We start from the raw sequence: 21,530 nt of genomic DNA on the forward strand, positions 1-21,530 counted from the left end.
CAAACCCCCCCCCCCCCCCCTACCCCAAAATCCTAATTTTTTAAAAAATGAGGAATTTCGCACAGACAAAGAAGAAGCTGGAGATTTCTAAAATCGCGTAATTGCACGCCCTCGCATTTGGCAGCTTTGAGGGCCATTTTCTTTGTTTCCTCGACTATCTATCTGGTTTAAATTCGTCGGTGTTGCCATGACGATGCAGTAACTTTTGAAAACACGCAAAATGACCAGAATAACTGGGAAATTCAAAGATAGATAAACCTCGATAATCGTTTACTGGAACCTTACACCTCTCTCTTGCTCAAATGATATGCTTTTCTCTTAAACAGATAACTAGTGACAGCACTTATATTAAGAAAATTTTAGCTCATCGCGATGAGATGACTTCGATGAGCTCGGAAAACTAAAATCAAAACCACATATAATACTCCCATACGCCTGTATCAAGCCTTGAAGAAACTCCAAAATGAAGCTTGATACCAGTAATATGCGTTACATGACGCCTGATGACTTCCGTGTCCTTCAAGCGGTTGAACAGGGCACCAGAAATCATGAAGTGGTTCCCACCACATTGATCCACCAGCTCTCAGGAATGAGATCTTCCTCGGGAACAAACAGGTCGATCGGGGATCTTGCGAAGCTTAAACTAGTGTCAAGAATGAGAAACATAAAATACGATGGATTTAGGCTCACATACAACGGATTCGACTATCTAGGGCTTAAATCCATGTTGAACAGAGACACCATTTATTCCGTGGGAAACGTTATTGGTGTTGGTAAAGAATCAGACGTTTACAGAGTTAGCGGGAAAGATGGCACTGCCAAAGTTTTGAAGATTCATCGGTTGGGACGTACGTCGTTCACCACTGTGAAAAATAACCGTGACTACCTCAAACACAATAAGTCAGGTAGTTGGATGTATCTGTCTCTTTTGGCTGCTACCAAGGAGCATCAATTTATGTCACTTCTTTATTCGAAGGGGTTTACCGTGCCAGAGCCTTTTGACAATTCCCGCCACATGGTTCTAATGGAACTTATCGACGGCTACCCTATGAGAAGTATGCGGAAGCATAAAAACCTACCCAAACTTTACAGTGACCTGATGCTTTTCATCGTCAACCTTGCGAATCACGGACTCATTCACTGCGATTTCAACGAGTTCAATATTATGATCAAAGATTCTGTCCAAGACGCACAGGACTGTGGTTTTGTCGTGATCGATTTTCCCCAGTGTATATCGATTCAGCATCAAGATGCAGAATACTACTTCAAAAGAGACGTCGATTGCATACGTAGGTTTTTCAAGAAAAAACTGAAATACGAACCTGTCCTTGACGAATCGATGGTTGATTTAGACGGCTATGGAGATGGTTTCAAGTACGCGTATCCAGACTTTAATAGGGACGTAAAACGAATTGACAACCTCGACGAGTTGGTCATGGCTTCGGGTTTTAGCAAAAAGCATCCAAGTGACAAGAGATGGGAGGAAGCCGCGGAGAAGATGAGAGAAGAGCTCAATGAACAAAACGATGGTGAAGACTCCGATACCAACAGCCAAGGGGCGAATGGCGAATTATCAGATTACTCTGACGAATCAGACTACTCTGATTACGATTCCACTGACGAAGGATCTTCAGATCAAGACGACCTCGAAGAAGAAAACGAGCGAATTGTCGAGGCTCTTTCTAGTGGGGTATCGAACTTGAAAATGGACAAGTTAGGAAACTACGTTCTTGAAGAATAAGCTTTCAGAAGTTGATTGAAATGCTATCTGTTACTATACAGGCCTTTTTCTCCGGGAAAAATTGGAATGATTAATCGTACTCGACCCCGGAATCGTCTTCCTCCTCAACTTCCCTTGACTCCATCGGGAAGGACATTTCTTGCGTTAAGTCGTCAAATTCGTTAGCATTGAAAGGGTCGTGCAATTTTTCTGGCAGTTCATATTGCTGGTGGTCTACACCGTTTGAGAAATGCTGACTCAAGTTATCAAAAGCATTCCCCACATCATTTTCCACCCCTTCCTCTTCTTCTTCTTCTTCTTCTTCTTCATTTTCTTGCTCTTCTGCATCCTCTTTCTCTTCATGGGCGCCTTCATCTTCCAAATCTTCCTCCTCTTCCTGAGAAGATCCTACGTCGCTGCCGTCGGATAAGTTGCTCTCTATTTCGAAGTCGTTATCTGCCTCCTCGTCGTCTGACTCCAATGGTATGTCGTTAATCTTCCCTCCATTTTCGAGTTGTTGCGCAGCTTCTGCTAGAAGAGAGTGTTCTTCGGTGTGTTGTTCCTTGTTGGTCCTTTTGGCTTTGTTTTCCTCGCTCATGGAATTGTCGACCACTTGCTTCCGTTTGACGTAGTCGTCGATCAGGGCATACTCATTCTGGTCAATCATCGAAAACTCAAATCTGTCACCGCTCTTCGTAATCAAAGTGACATTGAAGGTCAATCGTGTAATCGAAGAATAAGTAATAGATTCAATCTCCTGAGAAGAGAATAGTAGTATAGGTTTCTTGAAACCAAATAAAACATTATCAGGAAGAAAATAAAGTGTTCCTTCTTTTGTACCTCTATGTGCTTCGACATGAAATGGTTTGGGGCCTGTGTTGGATGCAGAGAAGGGATCTGCGATGCGGAATCCCACCAGTATGGCTTGCTTCCGGATGTAGTCAATGCAGGGTGACATATCATTCGCTGGGGTGTTGATAAGTCCCGAATTTTTCAACTGTGCTAAAGTTGCATCCTTATTCAACGTCACTAGAAGGAACTCAGTAGCATCAGACGTTGCATCCGGGCGGTAACTTATGAACAAATACACCACATTGTTCTTTTCCGGAACTGGTAAAAATGTGGCAAACTTGACACTCTTGTTGAGCTCTGAAATCGTCAATTGTGGGACCATATCTTTGGATAAGGACAATGTGGGCTTACCTGTAACGGGTGACAGAGAAATGACGAGGTTAAGCTTTTTGCGGAACGGTGTAAGTACAGAAACGTCTTTCAGTTGGAAAATTATCGAATTTTCCGCTACCTCTGGAGCTGAAGCATCAGTTTTTGGCTTTTTCCTGGTTTCTTGTTCCACGCTCATGAAGTTGTACAGTTCTTCGAAAGCCTCGAGTGCTGAAGGCTCAAAAGAGCTTATGGTCTCGATTTTTTGGCGCAGATCCCGCGGAATGCTATCCAAAAATGACATCGACATTGGAAATTATGCTATTGGAGCCTGTGAAACCTGGTCTCGGGGTCTTTTCATAGGCTTTGGTGAAGCCGTTGGTCTATTATGTATGGTAAAGACCAGAAGAGTTGGTGATAGCACTATTTACGAAGATATCAAGCTAGTGTCAGCGAAAACACGGTTCAGGCGTTTTCACCCACCAGTATCAGCTCTCTCAATATGAACCTTGCAATCAAGCCTTTGTCGGTGTTTTGGATTGAATTTTGAGCTCGACAGTCGAGATCTCATTTTCTTTTACGTTCACGATTTTTAAGACGACGAATGGTAATAACAGTCATTTCTTATTTACAGCTGAGAGTCACCAAACATTAAATAGTCTTGGTCGTAAATCATATTTCAGTAAACTCTTTAACTTGATCTTTAAGTTCCATTACAATACGTAACTTACTAGATACACTCTGAAAACGTTCAAAATTCGTCCCATTCGTCTTCTTCAGACTTCTTGGGTTTCGTTTCAGCGGTAGTCGTAGGGCTAGCATTTCCGACATCATCAAAGAGTTTAGAGAATTGGCTCTCAGTGGCAGGCTCCTGACCAAAGTTTTGTTGGTACTGTCCTTGCAGATTTTTGGTGAAGTTCGAAAAAGCCTGGTACCCGTAGTTAGAGGTTTCGTGGAATTTTTGACCAAATTGAGCTGCTGCTCTACGAGTCTCCTCAGAAAGGTCCTTCGCCTGCATTTGTTGCACCCCTGGCTTGATCATGCTGTCGTTCACGTCTTCGACGTGTTTGCTGACAGCACTGGAGAACATACTCCATCCTCTTGAAAAAGTGCCCAGTGGGTCCTTTTGCAAGTTGTCAAGGGACAAGGTGGCCATTTTGCCGTTCAAATTCTCATTTTTCTGCGTATTCGCCGGCGTGTTTCCAAATCCTTGGTATTTTCCTCCCTGTGAAGGTGGTAAAGAATTCGACTTGAGAGAGTTTTTCTTACCTAGTTCCGCAAAATAGGTCTCATTTTTCTCACGTTGCGATTCAGGGACCTGAGGAGTGCTTCTACGCGATTCCAAAGGAGCCGAGCCTCCGGAACCGGTTGGCGCGGGCGATGAGCTTCTGGAATCTTGCGGAGAGAGTACAGGCTGCTCATTCGACGTACCCAAGCTCTTAGGATCAAAATCTGGGTGCTCAGGTTCCGTCCATTCGGTGCCTTCTATTTCAGCGGTAAGCTTATTTTTATAATCAGTTGCAATTGGATTGTTGTATTTGATCTTGTGAGGCAACTTCGAACTCACGCCGTGCGATTCCAGATAAGCACTGAAAGGTTCATTTCCACCCTTTTCCATGCGTTCCAGCTCTTCTGGCTTAAACTGGTCCATTGTGATCGATCTCACAAACGAGATATGTACCCCAAGGCCTCTGTGGATTCCCGCACACTCCAAACATATAAATATCCCAAATTTCGGAGATGCCCACTGCGGATTTGGTGCTCCACAATCCACACATTTCTTGTTTCCACCCAGCTTCTGCAACTGCAGGAGCCGTCTTCGATTATCTGGATTGACCTGCCATTGTTCAGACATCTTTAACTTCCTCGAAAGCCCAACACTTCAGCTGGGAAGGACTGTTTTGAACATGACGAGTGGCATTGAGTCGAAGATCTAGAATCAAATGTATACAATGATGATCTTGAAATTAAAGAGCACTATATACGTGAAAGCATTTGGGTGAGTTACAAATTGTGGAGCGAGAACATGTTATGACCAGGATATAGGTTTGTCCGCTTGACTACTAGACGTGATATTCCAAACTTTCATCAAACCGTCGGCTAAGATGTAACCGAATTCTGAGGGTTTGAATGAGTCCCCTTTTGTTTTCTGTTTTTATTTTTAAATTCCATTGACAGACTGTGTCATCGAAGGTTACGAAGGATCTCGGAGATTTGTTACTCACCAAAGTGGGTCAATTACTTGAACCTCGCTAAGGAAATTTATCTTAGAAGGTTTGCATTGGGTTTGAGCTTTGGCTGAGTTTAATGAGACGAAACAGATAGAAACGTCGCGAATAAGTTCCTATCATATCACTTGGTACTAAACTGTCATGCCGAAGCTGTGAAAAGGTAGACATCAACTGTCAAGGAAAGATATACAGTACCAGTCAATAGGAGGGGGCGCGCAGTGCGCTAATACAAAACCATTCACAGTAAATGTCTAATGCCCCTCAATCTTCGGTAGTTACTATTCCAGCACTCTTTCTCGAAAAAAATGAAAAAAAGTCTAGGATAACGGTATCTTTTGGGTCAGTAAGTACATCAATCAGTAAAAAGCTCTGGATTTCAAGAGATTGGTGAGACTGTTGACTCAAACCACCGAATGATTCGTTTGAGATTCGCATTGAACTTGTAAATCCAGGTCATGTGACTGATGTCAGCGCAAAAGCGCCAGCGCTAGGTCTTCGACCTCGTAGGATGTCCAAAGTGGGACTTACTCTAAAGCACTAGGCGAGCTCCATCGCTTTCCTCACCCTGGAGGTTTAACTCAGTATGGCTGTCCGCTGAACAGTAATCAATTCCTTTACTTTTATGATGAACAACCAGCAACCTGCATTTGCATTAGCCAGCTCTCCAAAGTAGAGATAAACCAACCAGCTCCCAAAAATGAGCCGTTTAATCGATAGAACAAGGCATCTGCTATACACATAACCACCGAAGTGATGACGGACCTGACAGAGAAGCTCTGCATTCCCCGAGAGCCTAACCAAAGCACCGTTTAGATATTCAAAACGGTCTGAAATATCGGACAATTACCATAGCGCTTGGTCTAACGTTGGTGTGAGTGATTTTCTACACAGCTTTATTGTTCAGCTTCGTTTAAACATTAACAGTCAAGTACACCAAATTCTTTTCTGTAAAGCATCACAAAAGAGAGTAAGTTGTTCTCCAGTATTCGATTCACTCCCAACCACGACAGAACTCCATTCGTGGCTTAAATCTGACAACGATTCTTTGTTAGTAAAATGGTTGACGTCGCAACATGGAAAGACAACAAGAGAAATCCGACATCAGAAAAATACACACACAGCTCCCCCCATGAACAAGAGTCCCCCCAGCTCCAACTCCAGTCTTATTCACACATCCATATACCATCCCTCGTCCCAGTTCCAGGAACTGGGACGCAGGTTGTGGTGATCACGCTACACGCATGACACATTATCCCCACACTAATATAATTGTAAATGTCCATATAAGTAGTAGAGCACCACCATTGCGAACATTCATTGCTCAAGCAAGTCACCACTCCCTCAGTTAAACTCCTATCCACTTGCCATTGGGTGTTTTTATCCATCACTAAAACCACATCTTTTATAATTCCGTAAATACTCGTCAAATAGTTTCCCTTGTAATGCCCAACACATTGGATAACTCATACATAGCCAATGGACCATGGAAACCGGCCATCTTCGAGGGCAAAGTTGCGTTTGTAACGGGTGGAGCCGGCACAATTTGTCGCGTTCAGACTGAAGCACTTATCTTACTCGGTTGCAAAGCAGTTATTGTCGGTCGCAACAAGGAAAAAACACAGTTGGCTGCCAAAGAGATGTCGATACTGTCTCAAGTTCCTGACTCGGTTTTACCAATTTACGGAGTTGACGTTCGTGAATTTGATCAACTGGAACGCGCAGTTGCTCTAACTGTGGAGAAATTTGGAAGAATCGATTTTGTTATTGCAGGCGCCGCTGGAAATTTCATAGCACCCTTCGAACAATTGTCTGCTAACGCGTTCAAGTCCGTGGTCTCGATTGACTTATTGGGAAGCTTCAACACAGCCAAAGCTTGTCTCCCGTACCTCAAACTCAGCAAGGGCTCGATTCTATTCGTTTCTGCCACTTTTCACTACTATGGCGTGCCATTTCAAAGTCATGTTGGTGCTGCCAAAGCGGGAATTGACGCTCTTTCTAACGCACTTGCCGTCGAGCTCGGAATTTCAGGAATACGCAGCAACTGTATAGCGCCGGGTGCAATCGAAGGTACGGAAGGTATTTCAAGGCTTTCTGGAGCAGTCTCGAAGGACCAAATGTGCTCCAAGATTCCGTTGCAACGTTTGGGTACCACAAAAGACATAGCAGACACGACTGTTTTCCTGTTTTCAGATGCAGCCAGATATGTTACTGGCACTGTGCACATCGTTGACGGTGGAATGTGGCACCTGGGCACTCATTTCGGGCGGGAGATGTACCCTCAAAATCTATTAGTAGAGGATAATGCTAAATTATGATTACACATGAGAACACTTTCAAGTTCCATTGCCCAGAAAATCTTTCCCAATAGATTTTGGTGCAGGAGCAGCCGCCAACTTCTCCATTGCCTTTTTGAAGGTCGAGGTTACCTCTTCTTCTTTGACTTCCGTCGAGGAGCCCAATGACTCCGAAACCTCAGAAAAGGTTCTTTTGACGACGTCCTTGGTCGTCTTCTTGTTTCTACTAATCTCCCAATTGTGCGGCTCTTCTTCTGTATCGTTTATTCTAATCATTTCCTGAGCAAAAGGAACACAACTAACAGCCATGAGATCTTCCCTGAAGTTTTCCACGAGGTGTTTGTTGAGAAGAATGAAATTCATGCTTTCGCCTGAACAAAGTTCTTTAGCTCGTAATGACTGTGATGCGATTGTTTTAAAAAAATCAAGCAGACATGAGTTAGCCATGTTGTCATTATGAAGGTTTCTTCGCAGCAAATCGAAAATGGGCTGGTATAAGTTGTTGGAAATCATATGCTTGTGATAGATATCGTCATTGAGACTGACAATGCCTTTCAAGCACCTAACAGCGGTAAGTTGAAGCTGTAGTATATGGGGTGACGCGATAAGCTTGCTGATATTTGCAAGGATGTTATGTTCCAGAATAAATTCTCGAGACACCAGGCGGCTATGCTCAGCAGCAACGAAGCTGACCAATTTTACCAAATATATGAGAAGAATATCCTCATCTGAATTATTTTGCCCGCTTTTCATCAGCGGTCCAAAGAGAATGGGTGCAACTTGAGTATAAAAATTGTTGAAGTACTCTTTCATTTGAAGACTCAGATTATTCATGACAGGGTTCTCCCCGCTTCCATTACTCGGTTGATCATCCGAACCCATTATTATGTCCATATTCCCAGGTTCGTTGTAGTCTGAGTCAATACCCATGCAGCCTTCCGGATGAAGGAGAGTATTAAGAGCTTGTACCACCTGTTCTTTCAATCCCATATTCTTATCCGCTATCAAGATCTGCGACAAGATAGATAATAGAGAAATATCCGAAGAAGCGCTGGATTGCGCCAGGGTCAATGTCCCGTCTGATTGCCGCTGGCCTTGATCCATTAGCCCCGTCTGATGGAGGTGCTCATTTTGTACCGTATTGATCAACAAAATGTCATGCTCAATAATACTGATGACCATATCCGTGGCCAGAATCCTAATCCCACTATCTGTTTCCATACTAAAGGCGAAATCGAAAATTTTGAAAAGGCCCGCCCTTACCAAAGCTTTAAAAAATCTTGATTTTTCCGCGTGTTCTAGATTCTTAGTTATCTGAACACATTGGTGTAACATGCGGACACCATCCCTTTTCTTTTCCATCTCTGTGTCGATCTCGAACAGCGACATTACCCTTTGAAGAAATGGTTCCGTTTGTATAAAATCAATTATGCAGTTTTGTGAATCCAAGATCACATCTGAGATCATGCTGAAAGTATGATCATCCAAAAACCGTACTAATACCACATCCTTGAGAAATTGCAATCGATAGGTTTTTTTCATGATCGTCTTGATCTCCTCACTTTTTAACGGTACCACTTCTTTGAAGTGCGGACCTGCTTGCAGCAAATAGTCACGATGATTTGCTTTGCTTAACGGGAATTCGGTGTCATATTCGAGAATGCCGACGATGCCCACGATATGCTCGTCATCTACCATCTGTTCCAGAACGTCTCTATGATTATAAAGCGTCAAGGTCTTGACGATATTGCTTAGCAAGAGGAGCTCACGAAGCCGGTGTTTAGATTCCGCATTCTCAAAAATGTGTATCAGAGTGAGTAGATAGGCGCTTTTGAGCACAAAATCTATGGTTCCCGTTCTTAGGTACTCGAATGCCATGTTTTCGTTAAAGATTTTGAGCGCGTCCATCAGCGATTTTTCGTCTTGTTCCATTTCATTACTCGGGAGGTTCACTGGACCGGTTATGATTTCATGTACCGAACCCATACCATCGTCATTGGAACGGACTGCTATTAGCGATATATTAGTTTCTGTAGTTTGTTGAATCTGAATAATGAAGTCACAAAGCGCGTCACATCCTGTGCTTTCTTCAAAACTCAGTGCAATATCTTGGCCTGAAAGGTCTTTCCACACAATGAGAGTCTCTTCTTGTCTTTGATACTCGATGTTTCCCTCCAGTTTGGACCACAGTAGCGTCTTGTCTGGGGACCCTTCGTCGTTGACCACCAAATAAGCGGCTAAACTCCCAGGCTCCTCGTCTCTTACACCAACAACGGGCGTCAGCACATCTATTTCGCCTACTTTCCCCACACAAAACCCTGTTCCAGTATCTTTCCATTCGTTATCTTCCAAAATGTACACTTTTACTCGCTTGGAGTCTGTTTCTCGCACTCCATCCTGTGTCATTTTCACCATATCCTAAGTGGCTACTAAATGCTACAAAACTTCTCTGTAGCGTACCTCGACTGCTACTTTGATCTCTGCGAACTACTTAAGGTATCAGATAAGTTCTTAGAATCTCGAGTATTTGACGCTTTTTCGACTTAGTTTCGAAATTATGTTTAGGCGATGGGCTACTTAACGCCAAACACTCAAATTTTCAAAAAGCCCGGTGTAAGAAAAGGATAGGATGATGTCGCCAAAAAACAGATAAACAAAAAACTGTGAACAGAGGGGGAGACACTTCGGTAATTCCTTCCCCGACATGTGACGAGCATGCCGTTAAAAGAACACGACCATTTAAAGCGAGTGGTTCGGCGTGTAAAACGTTCAAAGGTGTCATTACTGGCACGAAATCAAGGTGTCTAATAGTTTTGACTCTGTATGCGCTTACACCATGTCACAGACAAACTGATAGCTTGCGGTTCAAGACAGCGAAGAATTTGTGCGGGGTCTGAAATCATCAAAAAGTTTTTGGAACGGTACTTTTCTGCGTTCTCAATACGGCGTTTCCGGAAAACAGTAGAGCGGACTGAATGGGAAGTAACTTGATACATATTGCAAAAGTACACTTTCTGTGTCGCATTTGAAGTTCCAATACTTCTATGTAAACTCATCACCCGGCCATCGTAGTAGCTTCGCTACTTAGCCGCCGTTCATCTAACCTTGAAAGAAAGTTGTAAATGGTGAAAAGACTTGCAATGAGCGCCCAATTTAATCGATGGACACAATTGAAGGACAAATGAAAGCATCTGGGGCTTTCTCAAACCATGTGCTGTCATTTATCTCAACCTTTTTAATACTGGTGTACTTAAAAAGGGTTTTTGTAGATATAAGGTCTTTTTTCACCAAATTGTCATCCTATTTATACTTTAATTAGCCGCCAAACATTTCACGAAAACGTAAATATTGAGAATCCCCTTCTAGTACTTACAGAAATGGCAACATGAGCTTTTGGCAAGTGTGGACGAAGCTGTAATGTCGAAGTGAAACAATCTACATTTCTAATCGTAGGATTCTTGGGCGGTTAGCCTGTTATTCCAAAACGGTGTCCCGCAGAAGGCATGTATTAAGTCATTAAACATGTATGTATCGTAATTTCATCATTTCTTTGTCCTTGGTTAGTTTGGTGACAACTTCACCACTTGATCGGCGTTTTCGTAAGGGAAGGGCTCGAATTTGTATTTGTGAGCGAACTCAGCGGGCACAAAGCGTCCTCCAACGTAGTGTTGTGTCTCTAAACTGTCGATCTTGGAAGCGCACGGTTTGGGCACGGTGAGTGAAACCAAAACTTTAGGAATGATGGAGTTAGGCTCCACAGGTCCTTCGTCAACGTCCCACCCCGTTGGAACATCAACTGACACAATGGGCAACCGATCCTGGACCTTATGAAGTTGTTGCAAGATAGACCCAAATGGCTCCCGCACAGGAGGCTTAAAGGAGAATCCAAAAAGGGCGTCAACAACACACACGGTGCTATCCGAATCCAAGAACTGAGTCCAGTTTTCGTCCACATTCAGGACCGGTATGTTGAAGAACTTCAGCTGATTCACCAATCTGGAGAAAAAGGGCGTCTTGCTATTGGGTTTTGGATAGTAAACCACCGGATGGAATCCAAAAAGCTTTAGGTGACGTGCACATACAAGACCATCGCCACCGTTGTTTCCCGGGCCAGCTAGGACAAGAACCTGGGTTTTCGTGCTTGCAGCTAGGGGATATTCTTTCAATACTGCTTGTGCGACGCTGAACCCTGCTAGTTCCATAAGTTGCTCCAAAGTGAAGCCTATTTCGGGCCCCATAAGGTCCCTATCAAGCTGAGCTGCCAGCTTTGAAGTAACAGTTTTAAAAGGCATCGTTGATGGGCTTTGAAGTAGCTGTCTTCTGTTGGTGATGCATTGCGGAAAGCTGCAAAGAGGTAACAACAGATCTTTGACATTTTAATATACATAATGTGATACACGACGAATCCTTCGACTGGGGCAGTCATATGATTCATGCTAATGGAATAATACACTATAATACACTTGTACTCTTCGAAATGACTGGTGTGTCAAGGTCGGTGGCGGGAATCCTTATATAGCATAGTACGCACACATGCCAAATCTTCGAGTAACATTTTTTGGAGCCAACGTGTTTCTTGTCTTTGAGAGTCGAGGTCTGCTTCAAGCTGCTTGATTCTGAGATCTTTTTCATTCAACAGCCGTTCGTAAACGTCAGAAGCACCATTTCCCTTGTCGATTTGAATCGCAAGCGGCTGTTGTGGTGTGTCCTCTTCGATCGTAGGCAGATCTGACTTAGTTTTCTTCGTAGCCAGTTGTAAAAGTTCGTCCACAGCATCTTCATCGGGGGTTCCCACACCAACATACTTTCGCTTACCCTGCGGATTGCCAGTAAGGGCTTCCAGCCCCATGTTTAGAGCCAAATTCATGTTGTTCAAGCTGGGGTTGACGGCAGCGTTGAAATTGGAGTTCATTTGCGAATTCATGACAGCGTTCATGTTTGGATTGATAGAATTGTCAGTGTTAGGATTAGTGCTGATGTTCCTGCGGGGATCTGGGCTCGGATTTATGTGGGAAGTCTCCATGCTGGTAGGGTTCATGCTGGAATTCATGCTGGAATTCAAATTAGGGTTAATACTGGGGTTCATGCTGTTGACCATAATGTTGGAGCTCACACCGTTATTGTTGTTGCCCACAGTAGCAGCATTGATGCCGTTGGAGTTTGCCAGATTTTCTCTCCCGCTGGATGTGTTTCTGTGATTTGACCGGCCTCCATTGCCGTTGGTGGGCATCACTGAGGGACTAGGGGGAGACGTGGAGTAAAAATTATGCCGGCCGTCTTGTTGCAGTTTTTGAAGTCTTTTCTGTAATTGCTGCGGCAGCGTATTGTCAATGACTTCCGAGGGCGAGTTTTTCGTCGACGTAGCCATGCTATTGACACGCCGCCTGTTTTGATTCAGCATCTGGCCTGTTTTCCAGTCAAATACCGTGCTAATCGACACCGATACCAGCTGCCAAAGCTGGTCATTTAGGAGCTCTGCGTCGTCTTTGATCTGCCACATCCCGTTGTCGAGCTTACGGAAATACTTGCCGTAGGGACTGACCTCGTAGCTTAGCTCTAGTTCCTTCATGATTTGTTGAAACCGCTGGAACAGCTCGATTGCTGATTTAGGCGATGTCGAATTGTCGTCCAGCAAACTTGTGGAGATTGTAGCGTTGTAGAGTTGTGAAAGCCGCTGAAAAAGCGTTAGATCGTTATGTGGTGAAGTCCCGTTGACCGGGCCATTGGATTTCGGCGAACTTGATGCCGTATTCAGAACACTCACGTCTTCTCCATTGATCACAGCGTTGTTTGACAAAACCCGGTGAGCCTTGATAATGAAAACGTCCAGTTTACTTTGATGATGCATGATACCAGGCGTTGTGAAAGACACACTGGAATCTCGACGTGCGTAGCTCATCTTATCCACGACACACCAACTTACCTATAGCCAACGAAAAGGTGGTTTGCCACACACACTAATGCAAGGGCTATAACGAGTTGAAAATAAGAGTGTCTTGGGTCCTTGATTCCTAGTTGTCCACCGTTGTCTTGCGAGTCCGCCGGGTATCGAATAAATGAATGTAAATCAGAGCATGAGTTCAATAATCACGTTGTAGTAGTGAACAACCGAGAGCGTCAGCGATCAGTTGTGAGTCGTGAAGATGGAATTGAGAATAGTTGATCAAATGAGAGTGTCGGTGATTGGTTGGGAATAGTTTTAAATATTACAAGCATAGTTGAACAATTAGGATCGTTAACGAGCAATTGAAATCTAAGGTTGAATACAAATGAGTTTTATAAATGGGCGTCAGTGACCGGCAGAGAAGATGTAAAGTGTCCTGTTGAACAAAGAAGACAAGACTGCAACCAATCGAGGGGTTTTGGGATTCTCAACCAGTATGTTTGCTAAACTCTGAGAGATATCTTGCCTGTTGGTTGTGAATGTAGTAGAATGTATCAATTAATACCGACAATGTCAATAATCTGTCGCGAGCCGAAGACTTCATCGCGATGAGGATCAGCTTGAGGTATATAAGTCTCTGTAATTGTATCTGAGCCACGGAAGATCGATAACGTCTAGCTCGAAATTATTAGAACGTCAGCAATGAGTTGTGAACAAATCAACGACACAGAAGAGCTATGGGGGACAAAGATGCAACCAGACTATAAGATTATGAGTACAGATCTCTGAAGAATGTGTTGTGAGCAACTAGGAACAGAACAAAGCTCGAAATTTGAGAGGGTTCACACCGATTAGAGCGCTTGCATGATGAGATCAAGCCTCGAGGCTCATGGAAAAGCCAGAGTACAAAGCACCACAAACAATAATTGCATGATCATCAACAACTCTTATACTTTTGAAGCTTGTTTCAATCTTGAGCTGGGATTAGTTCTCTGTAAAATTCTGGCAATTATCTTCGCAAATCCTCAGCTTAACCTGCGATTAACTGCTGCCACTCAAACAACCGTCTGATATAAATGCAGGTCCGTTGGGAGTAACCCTCCATCTCGAACGGCCAACATTGATGACCGTTTACCGTTTTCTAACGATCGGACTTGAAAACCCAAATAAGTTGAATGTCTTAAAGATTTGAATCTAGCCACATGTATACTGTCATGATCAGATACCATCCCACCAAGGCCGACGCTTACCGTCTTTCGTCCTGGAGCGTTACTAGTACGGTACGGTGATCCCCACGTGACCGACGTCAGTGCCAGTTTGAATGTGAGACATGATCCAATGCTTTACAGACTCTCAGCAAAGTTCATAAGGGAACCCAATGACCTGTCACGACAGAAAACGCTCATCAAAAACATTATGCCTGCTTAACGACACCGCACGCACGGACGAGGGTGAAAGTTCAAATCCGCATTAACACGCTGCGACAGCAAAAGACAAAGTGTTCGTCAAAATCATGTTTATTCTACTTGAAAAACACTTCGCCAGTATATCCGACCCATGAGCATCTAATATCACCAACAAATTCAAACATCTTAGCGGGTCAACTTTGTTTCGTCTCTCGGACAGACGCGTCAACCTAGAATCGAATTATTCGCGTTGTAATTGATATCACCAAAATTTGTCGTGAATAGCGACATACATATTTCATTGAAAATACCTGAAATCACAGATCATCAACACTATAGGATTTAACATACAACATCGAACTCGAAGGGGTCTTGGAAGAGACTATCGCTGTGATTAGATCCTTATCTGAGCTTTTAGCACTTCGTTATAGCAATAGTTCTGAAAACTAGCTTTCAATCGCTACCAATACCATGTATCGTCGCAAGAAAGATCATAAACGTGGAATTACCTACTCGCTCATGCTAGTGGGTGACTCGGGCACTGGGAAAACAACTTTTGCGAACAATTTGTTGGAAATGGGTATTTTCCCACACCAGTATGAGATTGATGCGCCTAAATTGGCCGAAAACAGCCGGGTGAAAGTGGTCAAGCCAACGATGGTACTTTCTTACAATTCAAAAAACGGAATTCCGTCACATATGGCGCAGTTTGATGCGTCACGCGAACATTTTGAGCCTGGCGTTACGATCACATCGACATCTATGGAGATCTCTACGGGCCAAGAACCGTTACCGTCGCGTTCGTCGGTTTCCAGTGATAGCTCATCAACAACCCAAAATGGTGGCATCAGCACGGACAAAATTGCATTTTCTTTGGTGAAAACATACGGTTTGGGTGAGAATATCGACAATACTTTGTGTTTTAACGAGATCACGGCTTTTTTGGAGCAACAATTCGATCAAGTCTTGGGAGAAGAAACGCGTATAAAGCGTAATCCCAGATTTGAAGACACAAGGGTTCACGTTGCACTCTACTTTATCCCACCAACGGGTCACGGTTTGAGAGAAATGGATGTGGAAATGATGAAAAGACTTTCTCGCTATACCAATGTGCTCCCCATTATCTCCCGTGCAGATTCATTCACAAAGGAGGAACTTGCCAAGTATAAAAAACAGATAATGGACGATATCGAGCGTTTCAATGTCCCTGTTTACAAATTCGAAGTTGATCCCGAGGAAGACGATATGGAGACTGTTGAAGAAAATCAAGCTCTTGCTATGCTCCAACCTTTTGCCGTGATGTGTTCTGATGAGAGGAACGAAAATGGTCAGTTTGTGAGACATTATCCATGGGGTGAGGTAAAAGTCGACGATGATAGCTTCTCCGATTTGCGAATTCTCAAAAACGTACTGTTCGGTTCCCATTTCCAGGAATTCAAGGACACAACCCAAAATTTCTTGTATGAGAATTATAGAGCTGAAAAATTGTCTTCGGTTTCCGATTGGGATGTGGACAAGGTTGGCGATACTGCTGCTGATAAAAGAAACTCTGCTGCGCCAAGTTTATCAAATTTTGCTTCCTTGATAACGACAGGTCAGTTCAAGTCCTCAAATTCTTTGGCTATGCCTCCACGTTCGGACACTCCTACGACTCCAAATTCGAAAGACATCAACCAAGGTTTCGATATTGAATCTCCTGCTTTGAGACAGGAATCTCAGAGCATAAGACTTGGTAATGAAGAGATTATCAATAATATAAAGAACTCTCCGAGATCGTCCGCCCCCGGCTCGCCTGACAAGAGCAAATTGAGAAACATATCAGAGACGGTTCCTTACGTTTTGAAGCACGAGCGTATCATAGCCAAACAGCAAAAGCTAGAAGAACTAGAAGCACAATCTGCTAGGGAACTTCAGAAGCGCATTCACGATCTGGAAAAGAGAGCTGCGGATTTGAAACTGAGGGAAAGGCTTTTACGCCAGCAGCATTTGAATGGCTCAAATGCTTCCATGAGATCAAGGTCTTCTTCTATTGCACAAGCCGCTCCAGTTCAATCGACGCTGAAAAAAGAAGAAAGTGTAACTGACCTAGCATCGATAGTCAGCGGTAGAGCATGAATTTGCTAGACATTCCATGATCTAGTCACCACAGCCATCTTTATGTCAAGGAATGTATAAGAGAAGATGTCAATTAGATATTACAACGCACAGGTATATGTATATAGAAAAGTCCCTTGGTTGGTGAAGTAAAATTCTGAATGCAGCATGAAGAATGATAATAGAAAGTGATGAGGACAAAAAAGGGAAATGAGCTTGTTTTCAGAGAGTCAAACGGGAACTGCCGACTAGAAATAAGCTAACAGGGAAGAAAAATGCAGATCAACGATGAAGTGCCGACCATTTTTAACCAAAAAGCGAAGATAAAACAACTTTCAGCAAAAAGAACCGATCATGATGTTTTCCGAGGTCAGGAAACGCGCTTGACCAGGATTAATCGGAAAATAGACTATTTGTCTATCACATCCAAGCGTTCATGGTTTGATAGTGTCTAAACCTTGAACACCGGCCGTAGATAGAAAAATGATGCTCAACAATACAACTTGGCATCGTAGGAATTTGAACGAAAACCCACAAACCAATAAAAGAATCAAAATGAGACGAAGCTTACGCAGTTTACTTGCTGAAGGCAGTTGCGTAACTGTAATTCCCATTGCCAACACTTCCACCATTGCCACTTCTTCTGCTGTTGGGTCCACGCACGCCCAAAGGATTTTTGGAAAAGCTCAATCTTATCCCACCCTTATTATTATGCTGAGTATTCGAACGGGGAAGCTGTCTACCATATAACTCAGCGAGAGCCCGAGTGGCATGCGCCACATCTTCGAACTCAACAAAACACATAGGCCCGTGACCGTTACCATTGGTGTTTTTATTCCTGAAAGACAGCCGCCTGAAACCCTTTTGCGTTGAGAACAATTGGCGAAGTTCGTGTTCGGTTGCATCTGGAGGCAAATTGCCAACATACAGGGTGTTGCATGGCGGATTTTGATCAGCGGGATTGGCCGGAGGTGGGACACGAGCCAACAGTGACAGATCCACTTGAGAGATTCCACCTGCAGAAGTGAGCGATGATGAAGACGCAGCTTTTTGAGGCAACGTGATATTGGGTTGAGAACCTTTGGAAGTGCTATTTCTTTGTCCAGAAGGCTTTTGGGTTCCATTAACAATTTGGGGATCTTGGGATTGTGCGGGTGCTGCAACCATTTGACTTTGAGGTGGTTGTTGTTGTCTCGACTGCGGTTGAGGAGCCAATCCCATTTTTACTGCAGGTGTGGAGTTTGTTCCAGAGGCAGGTCCAACAACGGTGAAAGGTAAGTTTGAATGCTGCTGTAATGATGATCCCATTTGATGCGGCAATGCGGCGGACATATTCATTGGAGGCATGTCATTAGGTGAAGCCGTATTGGTACCCACAGCGTTGAAGAAGCTAGAGCTTTGCTTTCTCTGAGGTGGGCCCCATTCTAGCGAGGGTGTAGCAGGCTGAGACGTTGTTGTGGCGAGACCGCCCATGCTCGACGGTATACCGCCATTAGATCCCCAAATGCTCTCGTTAATTTCGTCATTCTCCATCAACAAAAAGGACTTTCCAGCGTCTTGTGACTTTAGTGGTGTAGTAGCGACATCTTGCGACTGAGGTTGCGATGGTTGATTAGTTTCGGTATTGAAAGGATCCGAAAATGAAAACCTTGATCTTTGACCATACAGGGTAGGTCTTTTTGCCGAAGATGCAGACTGTGGTGGCGAAACCACGCTGGTGGAGCCAGGAAGCTGAAATGCGTTTTGTTGTTGACTTTGTGGTGGATCTGTCAGATCTTCATTTTGGTCATTTGCATTTGACTGCAATGCTGCTTGATGTTGTTCCTGAGACAGGGTTTGTGAATGCTGTAACGTCGTTTGAGATAACACTCGAGGACTTTGACGGTCAGGAGACGCTTGTAGATGTTGATTGAACGGAATGTGTTGATGCGAAACTTCATCGTAAACCACCACTTGAGATCTATAGGGAAATTCAGGCCCGAAAATATGCGATTTCCCGTCAAGAATTGCCGCGTAATGAGTAACCAAAGGCAAAGAGTCAAACTTGACTTCCAGTTCGCTGGTGTGAGTGTAGTTATTTGCTTCGCTAGGAGGCTGGGCGGACAAGTTGATATTATGAACGCCATCTGCCAATGCAAAGATCGCATGACATTCCCGTAGCGTTGCGTCCCTCGGAATGTTTTTCATTTTCAAAATAAATGGACCTTGAACGTTGCTCTGGGAGGCTGAACCACTCATTGCCAAATTGTTGAGCATTGTAGCCAGATGAAGAGGCGAATTGTTATTGCTGGAGCTCGAACCTGCCAAGCCCAAAGAGCTCTGATGTATCGGTGAAGAATTGCCAGGTGTGGCTATGGGTCCCAGCTTGTCAGAACCGGTGCTGAAACCACGATGCAAGCCGAAATCGCCATGTTCCAACGGCGACGAATTACTGTTGACCACAGACATGAGATGAGATTAGATGAAACGTCTTAGTTTTGCTTACGTGTAATGCAATAGTCGTGCGTCAACGACAAAAGCCCAAAAAAATCTGGATTGCTGGAATGTAAGAATCCAAACCAAGACCAACTAGTAGTGTGTTTGGAATGCCCCACAAGTTCTGTGTGTGTGTAAAGATATAACAGGAAAAGAAAACCACAAACAATGAAACGAAAAAAGGATGTGCAACTTCCGTGGAGCTAGCTTCTGTCTTGATTGTGATCACTTCTGAGCCCTGAACTTTCTTACTGTTTGTCCTTTTGCCACTGTGTAACACGATTTCGTCGGGTTTGCACGCACGAATGATAAAGTAGACCAAATAAATCCGCTAGAAATCCACCAGAAATCCTTATTTCCAATCTTTCCAACTGTTTCAATCGATTCCACTCGCTTCAATCGTCCTAATACGGTTTTGTTCACCAGTCTTAAGAGGCCTTAATTTGTTGTTTTTGCCTTTATATTTTGTGTTTTTACCACTTTGCCAGTTGAAAGTTAACTCCTTTCCCAATTCTCATATTATCACTATTCGAATTCGGTTCGTCCGTGGATACCCTTTTGTTTATAAGGTCGTAAAATTTTTTCCCGGTAGTATCATAACCAGGTTGGCACACACATAAAGACACGCAGAGATGCGCGACAGCGTGCTGAATTTGGCGCGTCGTGGCAGGTGGATCAGCACGAACCTTAATTACTCACAGGGATAGAGGGGCAATGGAAACGCGTGCTGGCAGGAAAAAGCGTTACAGCTTGAATGGGTTTGTGCGTAGTTGTTGGTGCATGGCACGGGAGTCGCAGTAGAAGTTGAGGTGGGGGTTTATTAACGTGGGAATAATAATTTTTTTTCTGAGCAGTAAATTCAGGTTAAGTGGTGGTAGTAGTGGTTTCGTTAAGGAATTGCCTAGATGGAGTGAGGATGTGTTTTAGTATGATAACTGGTAAAACAAAACTTCACGTGACATACACGTGACACGATTCCGTTCTCGTACGAGACTACCCAAGGTGTCGTATTGTGTGATAAAGAACTATCACCATACACGAACAAACATCTGTGTCTCTTCAAAAACGGATGGTTGTGTGTGTTTGTCCCTGCAAGATGAGGGCAATTCTCAAGCCTGTCATCCCACATAAACTGTCACTCATAAAGCTAGGAATTGTCCTCTCGCTGTTTTTCCCATTTTCAGAAGAAAAATGAACGACAGAAATGTTCCCGTTTGAGAGAAAGTAGCTTCTCTGGGCTTTGCGATTGAGCACTCCCCGATTTATCAGACCACTCCGAACAAAGCACGCTTTCTATGCCCTGATCACACTTCTCTAAGCTTTTCTGGTTTCTCTAAACGCATTTTTTCGCCACCTTCATTTGTAATCCTTGCGCTGTCTTTATACAGGTCTTCCGGTCCTTAACTGTCTAAACACATACCAAAGACTGGCATTAGGATTCTATGCTGCTACCACAAGTGCTGAATAGTATTTTATAAGTCGTCTTGACACCTTCGCTCTTAGCCGCCCAGCCCAGATGATCGCCTCTAAAAGGCCTAATTCTGTACCGAGAGCTTCATGTATACGTCCCAGCTTCTGATAATCATCTCAGCACTGATAGAAATGACGCTCGATCATTCATCCTTTCTTCTTCTTATTTTTTGTGGTATCGTGGTTTTAAAAGGTATATACAGGAGATTAAGTTGCCAGCGCTTTTATCACTATTATTAATAGAGAAGCCTAACCAAACAAAAAAGTCTACGAAAGCGAGTCTTGGGGTTAAAATGCTCCTGCTGGTCATCAGTCAATGACTTATTCCACCGTTGGAATTCTCTTCCTTCCGTTGTCAACCGCCGCTTTCGTGCTCGATTGCGAAAGCCAACGGATGCTCTCTTTCAAAATTCTTGTAGCGCATCCCAATTGCTCTTGATATACTCTCAGCTCTCTAAAATTAAGTCAGCGGATATGTGACTGTAGTTTTCCACCTTTCACATCTCTTGCATTCTTCACCTCTAATACTTGAGTTGCGCCAGCATCATTTCCCTGTAAAAGTAACACTACCGCGAACACAATGTTTCAAAAAAAGCTATGAAGAGCATTCTAGTACAGTTTTCAGAATTGAAATTCTTGAGTAGTTGGCAATGTGGCTAGGATTTGCAATCTTTGGTGGGCTCCATAAGCTTCTCGTTGGAAACTTTAAAGCTTATACTTCAAAACATGCTTGAGATTTGCCCGCCTTCAATACTCAAAGTCTAGTGGTGGTACATAAAACTATTTTACAAGCGC

The 21,530-nt window shown here is 43.6% G+C and overlaps 9 protein-coding genes across 9 annotated transcripts; 3 read left to right on the forward strand and 6 right to left on the reverse strand.

Annotated features, from left to right (window-relative positions):
* Positions 1-463: 463 nt before the first annotated feature.
* RIO2 (LALA0S12e03048g1_1) lies at positions 464-1,741 on the forward strand (the record flags this gene model as incomplete). The annotated part of the gene is made up of 1 exon (XM_022775035.1): positions 464-1,741. One exon carries the CDS (start codon positions 464-466, stop codon positions 1,739-1,741), a length of 1,278 nt encoding a protein of 425 aa, XP_022630823.1.
* Positions 1,742-1,811: 70 nt separating this feature from the next.
* On the reverse strand, positions 1,812-3,185 carry RTT106 (LALA0S12e03070g1_1; the record flags this gene model as incomplete). The annotated part of the gene is made up of 1 exon (XM_022775036.1): positions 1,812-3,185. One exon carries the CDS (start codon positions 3,183-3,185, stop codon positions 1,812-1,814), a length of 1,374 nt encoding a protein of 457 aa, XP_022630824.1.
* Positions 3,186-3,632: 447 nt separating this feature from the next.
* SPS18 (LALA0S12e03092g1_1) lies at positions 3,633-4,736 on the reverse strand (the record flags this gene model as incomplete). Its single annotated transcript, XM_022775037.1, has 1 exon — positions 3,633-4,736. One exon carries the CDS (start codon positions 4,734-4,736, stop codon positions 3,633-3,635), a length of 1,104 nt encoding a protein of 367 aa, XP_022630825.1.
* A 1,818-nt stretch (positions 4,737-6,554) lies between these two features.
* Positions 6,555-7,427, forward strand: SPS19 (LALA0S12e03114g1_1; the record flags this gene model as incomplete). Its single annotated transcript, XM_022775038.1, has 1 exon — positions 6,555-7,427. The coding sequence occupies one exon, from the start codon at positions 6,555-6,557 to the stop codon at positions 7,425-7,427; it is 873 nt and encodes a 290-aa protein (XP_022630826.1).
* Positions 7,428-7,445: 18 nt separating this feature from the next.
* On the reverse strand, positions 7,446-9,821 carry PSY2 (LALA0S12e03136g1_1; the record flags this gene model as incomplete). The annotated part of the gene is made up of 1 exon (XM_022775039.1): positions 7,446-9,821. The coding sequence occupies one exon, from the start codon at positions 9,819-9,821 to the stop codon at positions 7,446-7,448; it is 2,376 nt and encodes a 791-aa protein (XP_022630827.1).
* Positions 9,822-10,966: 1,145 nt separating this feature from the next.
* NNR1 (LALA0S12e03158g1_1) lies at positions 10,967-11,698 on the reverse strand (the record flags this gene model as incomplete). The annotated part of the gene is made up of 1 exon (XM_022775040.1): positions 10,967-11,698. The coding sequence occupies one exon, from the start codon at positions 11,696-11,698 to the stop codon at positions 10,967-10,969; it is 732 nt and encodes a 243-aa protein (XP_022630828.1).
* A 197-nt stretch (positions 11,699-11,895) lies between these two features.
* On the reverse strand, positions 11,896-13,305 carry GCR2 (LALA0S12e03180g1_1; the record flags this gene model as incomplete). Its single annotated transcript, XM_022775041.1, has 1 exon — positions 11,896-13,305. One exon carries the CDS (start codon positions 13,303-13,305, stop codon positions 11,896-11,898), a length of 1,410 nt encoding a protein of 469 aa, XP_022630829.1.
* Positions 13,306-15,167: 1,862 nt separating this feature from the next.
* SHS1 (LALA0S12e03202g1_1) lies at positions 15,168-16,811 on the forward strand (the record flags this gene model as incomplete). The annotated part of the gene is made up of 1 exon (XM_022775042.1): positions 15,168-16,811. The coding sequence occupies one exon, from the start codon at positions 15,168-15,170 to the stop codon at positions 16,809-16,811; it is 1,644 nt and encodes a 547-aa protein (XP_022630830.1).
* Positions 16,812-17,366: 555 nt separating this feature from the next.
* On the reverse strand, positions 17,367-19,238 carry LALA0_S12e03224g (LALA0S12e03224g1_1; the record flags this gene model as incomplete). The annotated part of the gene is made up of 1 exon (XM_022775043.1): positions 17,367-19,238. The coding sequence occupies one exon, from the start codon at positions 19,236-19,238 to the stop codon at positions 17,367-17,369; it is 1,872 nt and encodes a 623-aa protein (XP_022630831.1).
* Between the last annotated feature and the right edge of the window lie 2,292 nt (positions 19,239-21,530).

This window comes from Lachancea lanzarotensis, scaffold LALA0S12, assembly GCF_000938715.1.
Source record: "Lachancea lanzarotensis genome assembly LALA0, scaffold LALA0S12, whole genome shotgun sequence".
Classification (NCBI taxonomy): Eukaryota; Fungi; Ascomycota; class Saccharomycetes; order Saccharomycetales; family Saccharomycetaceae; genus Lachancea; species Lachancea lanzarotensis.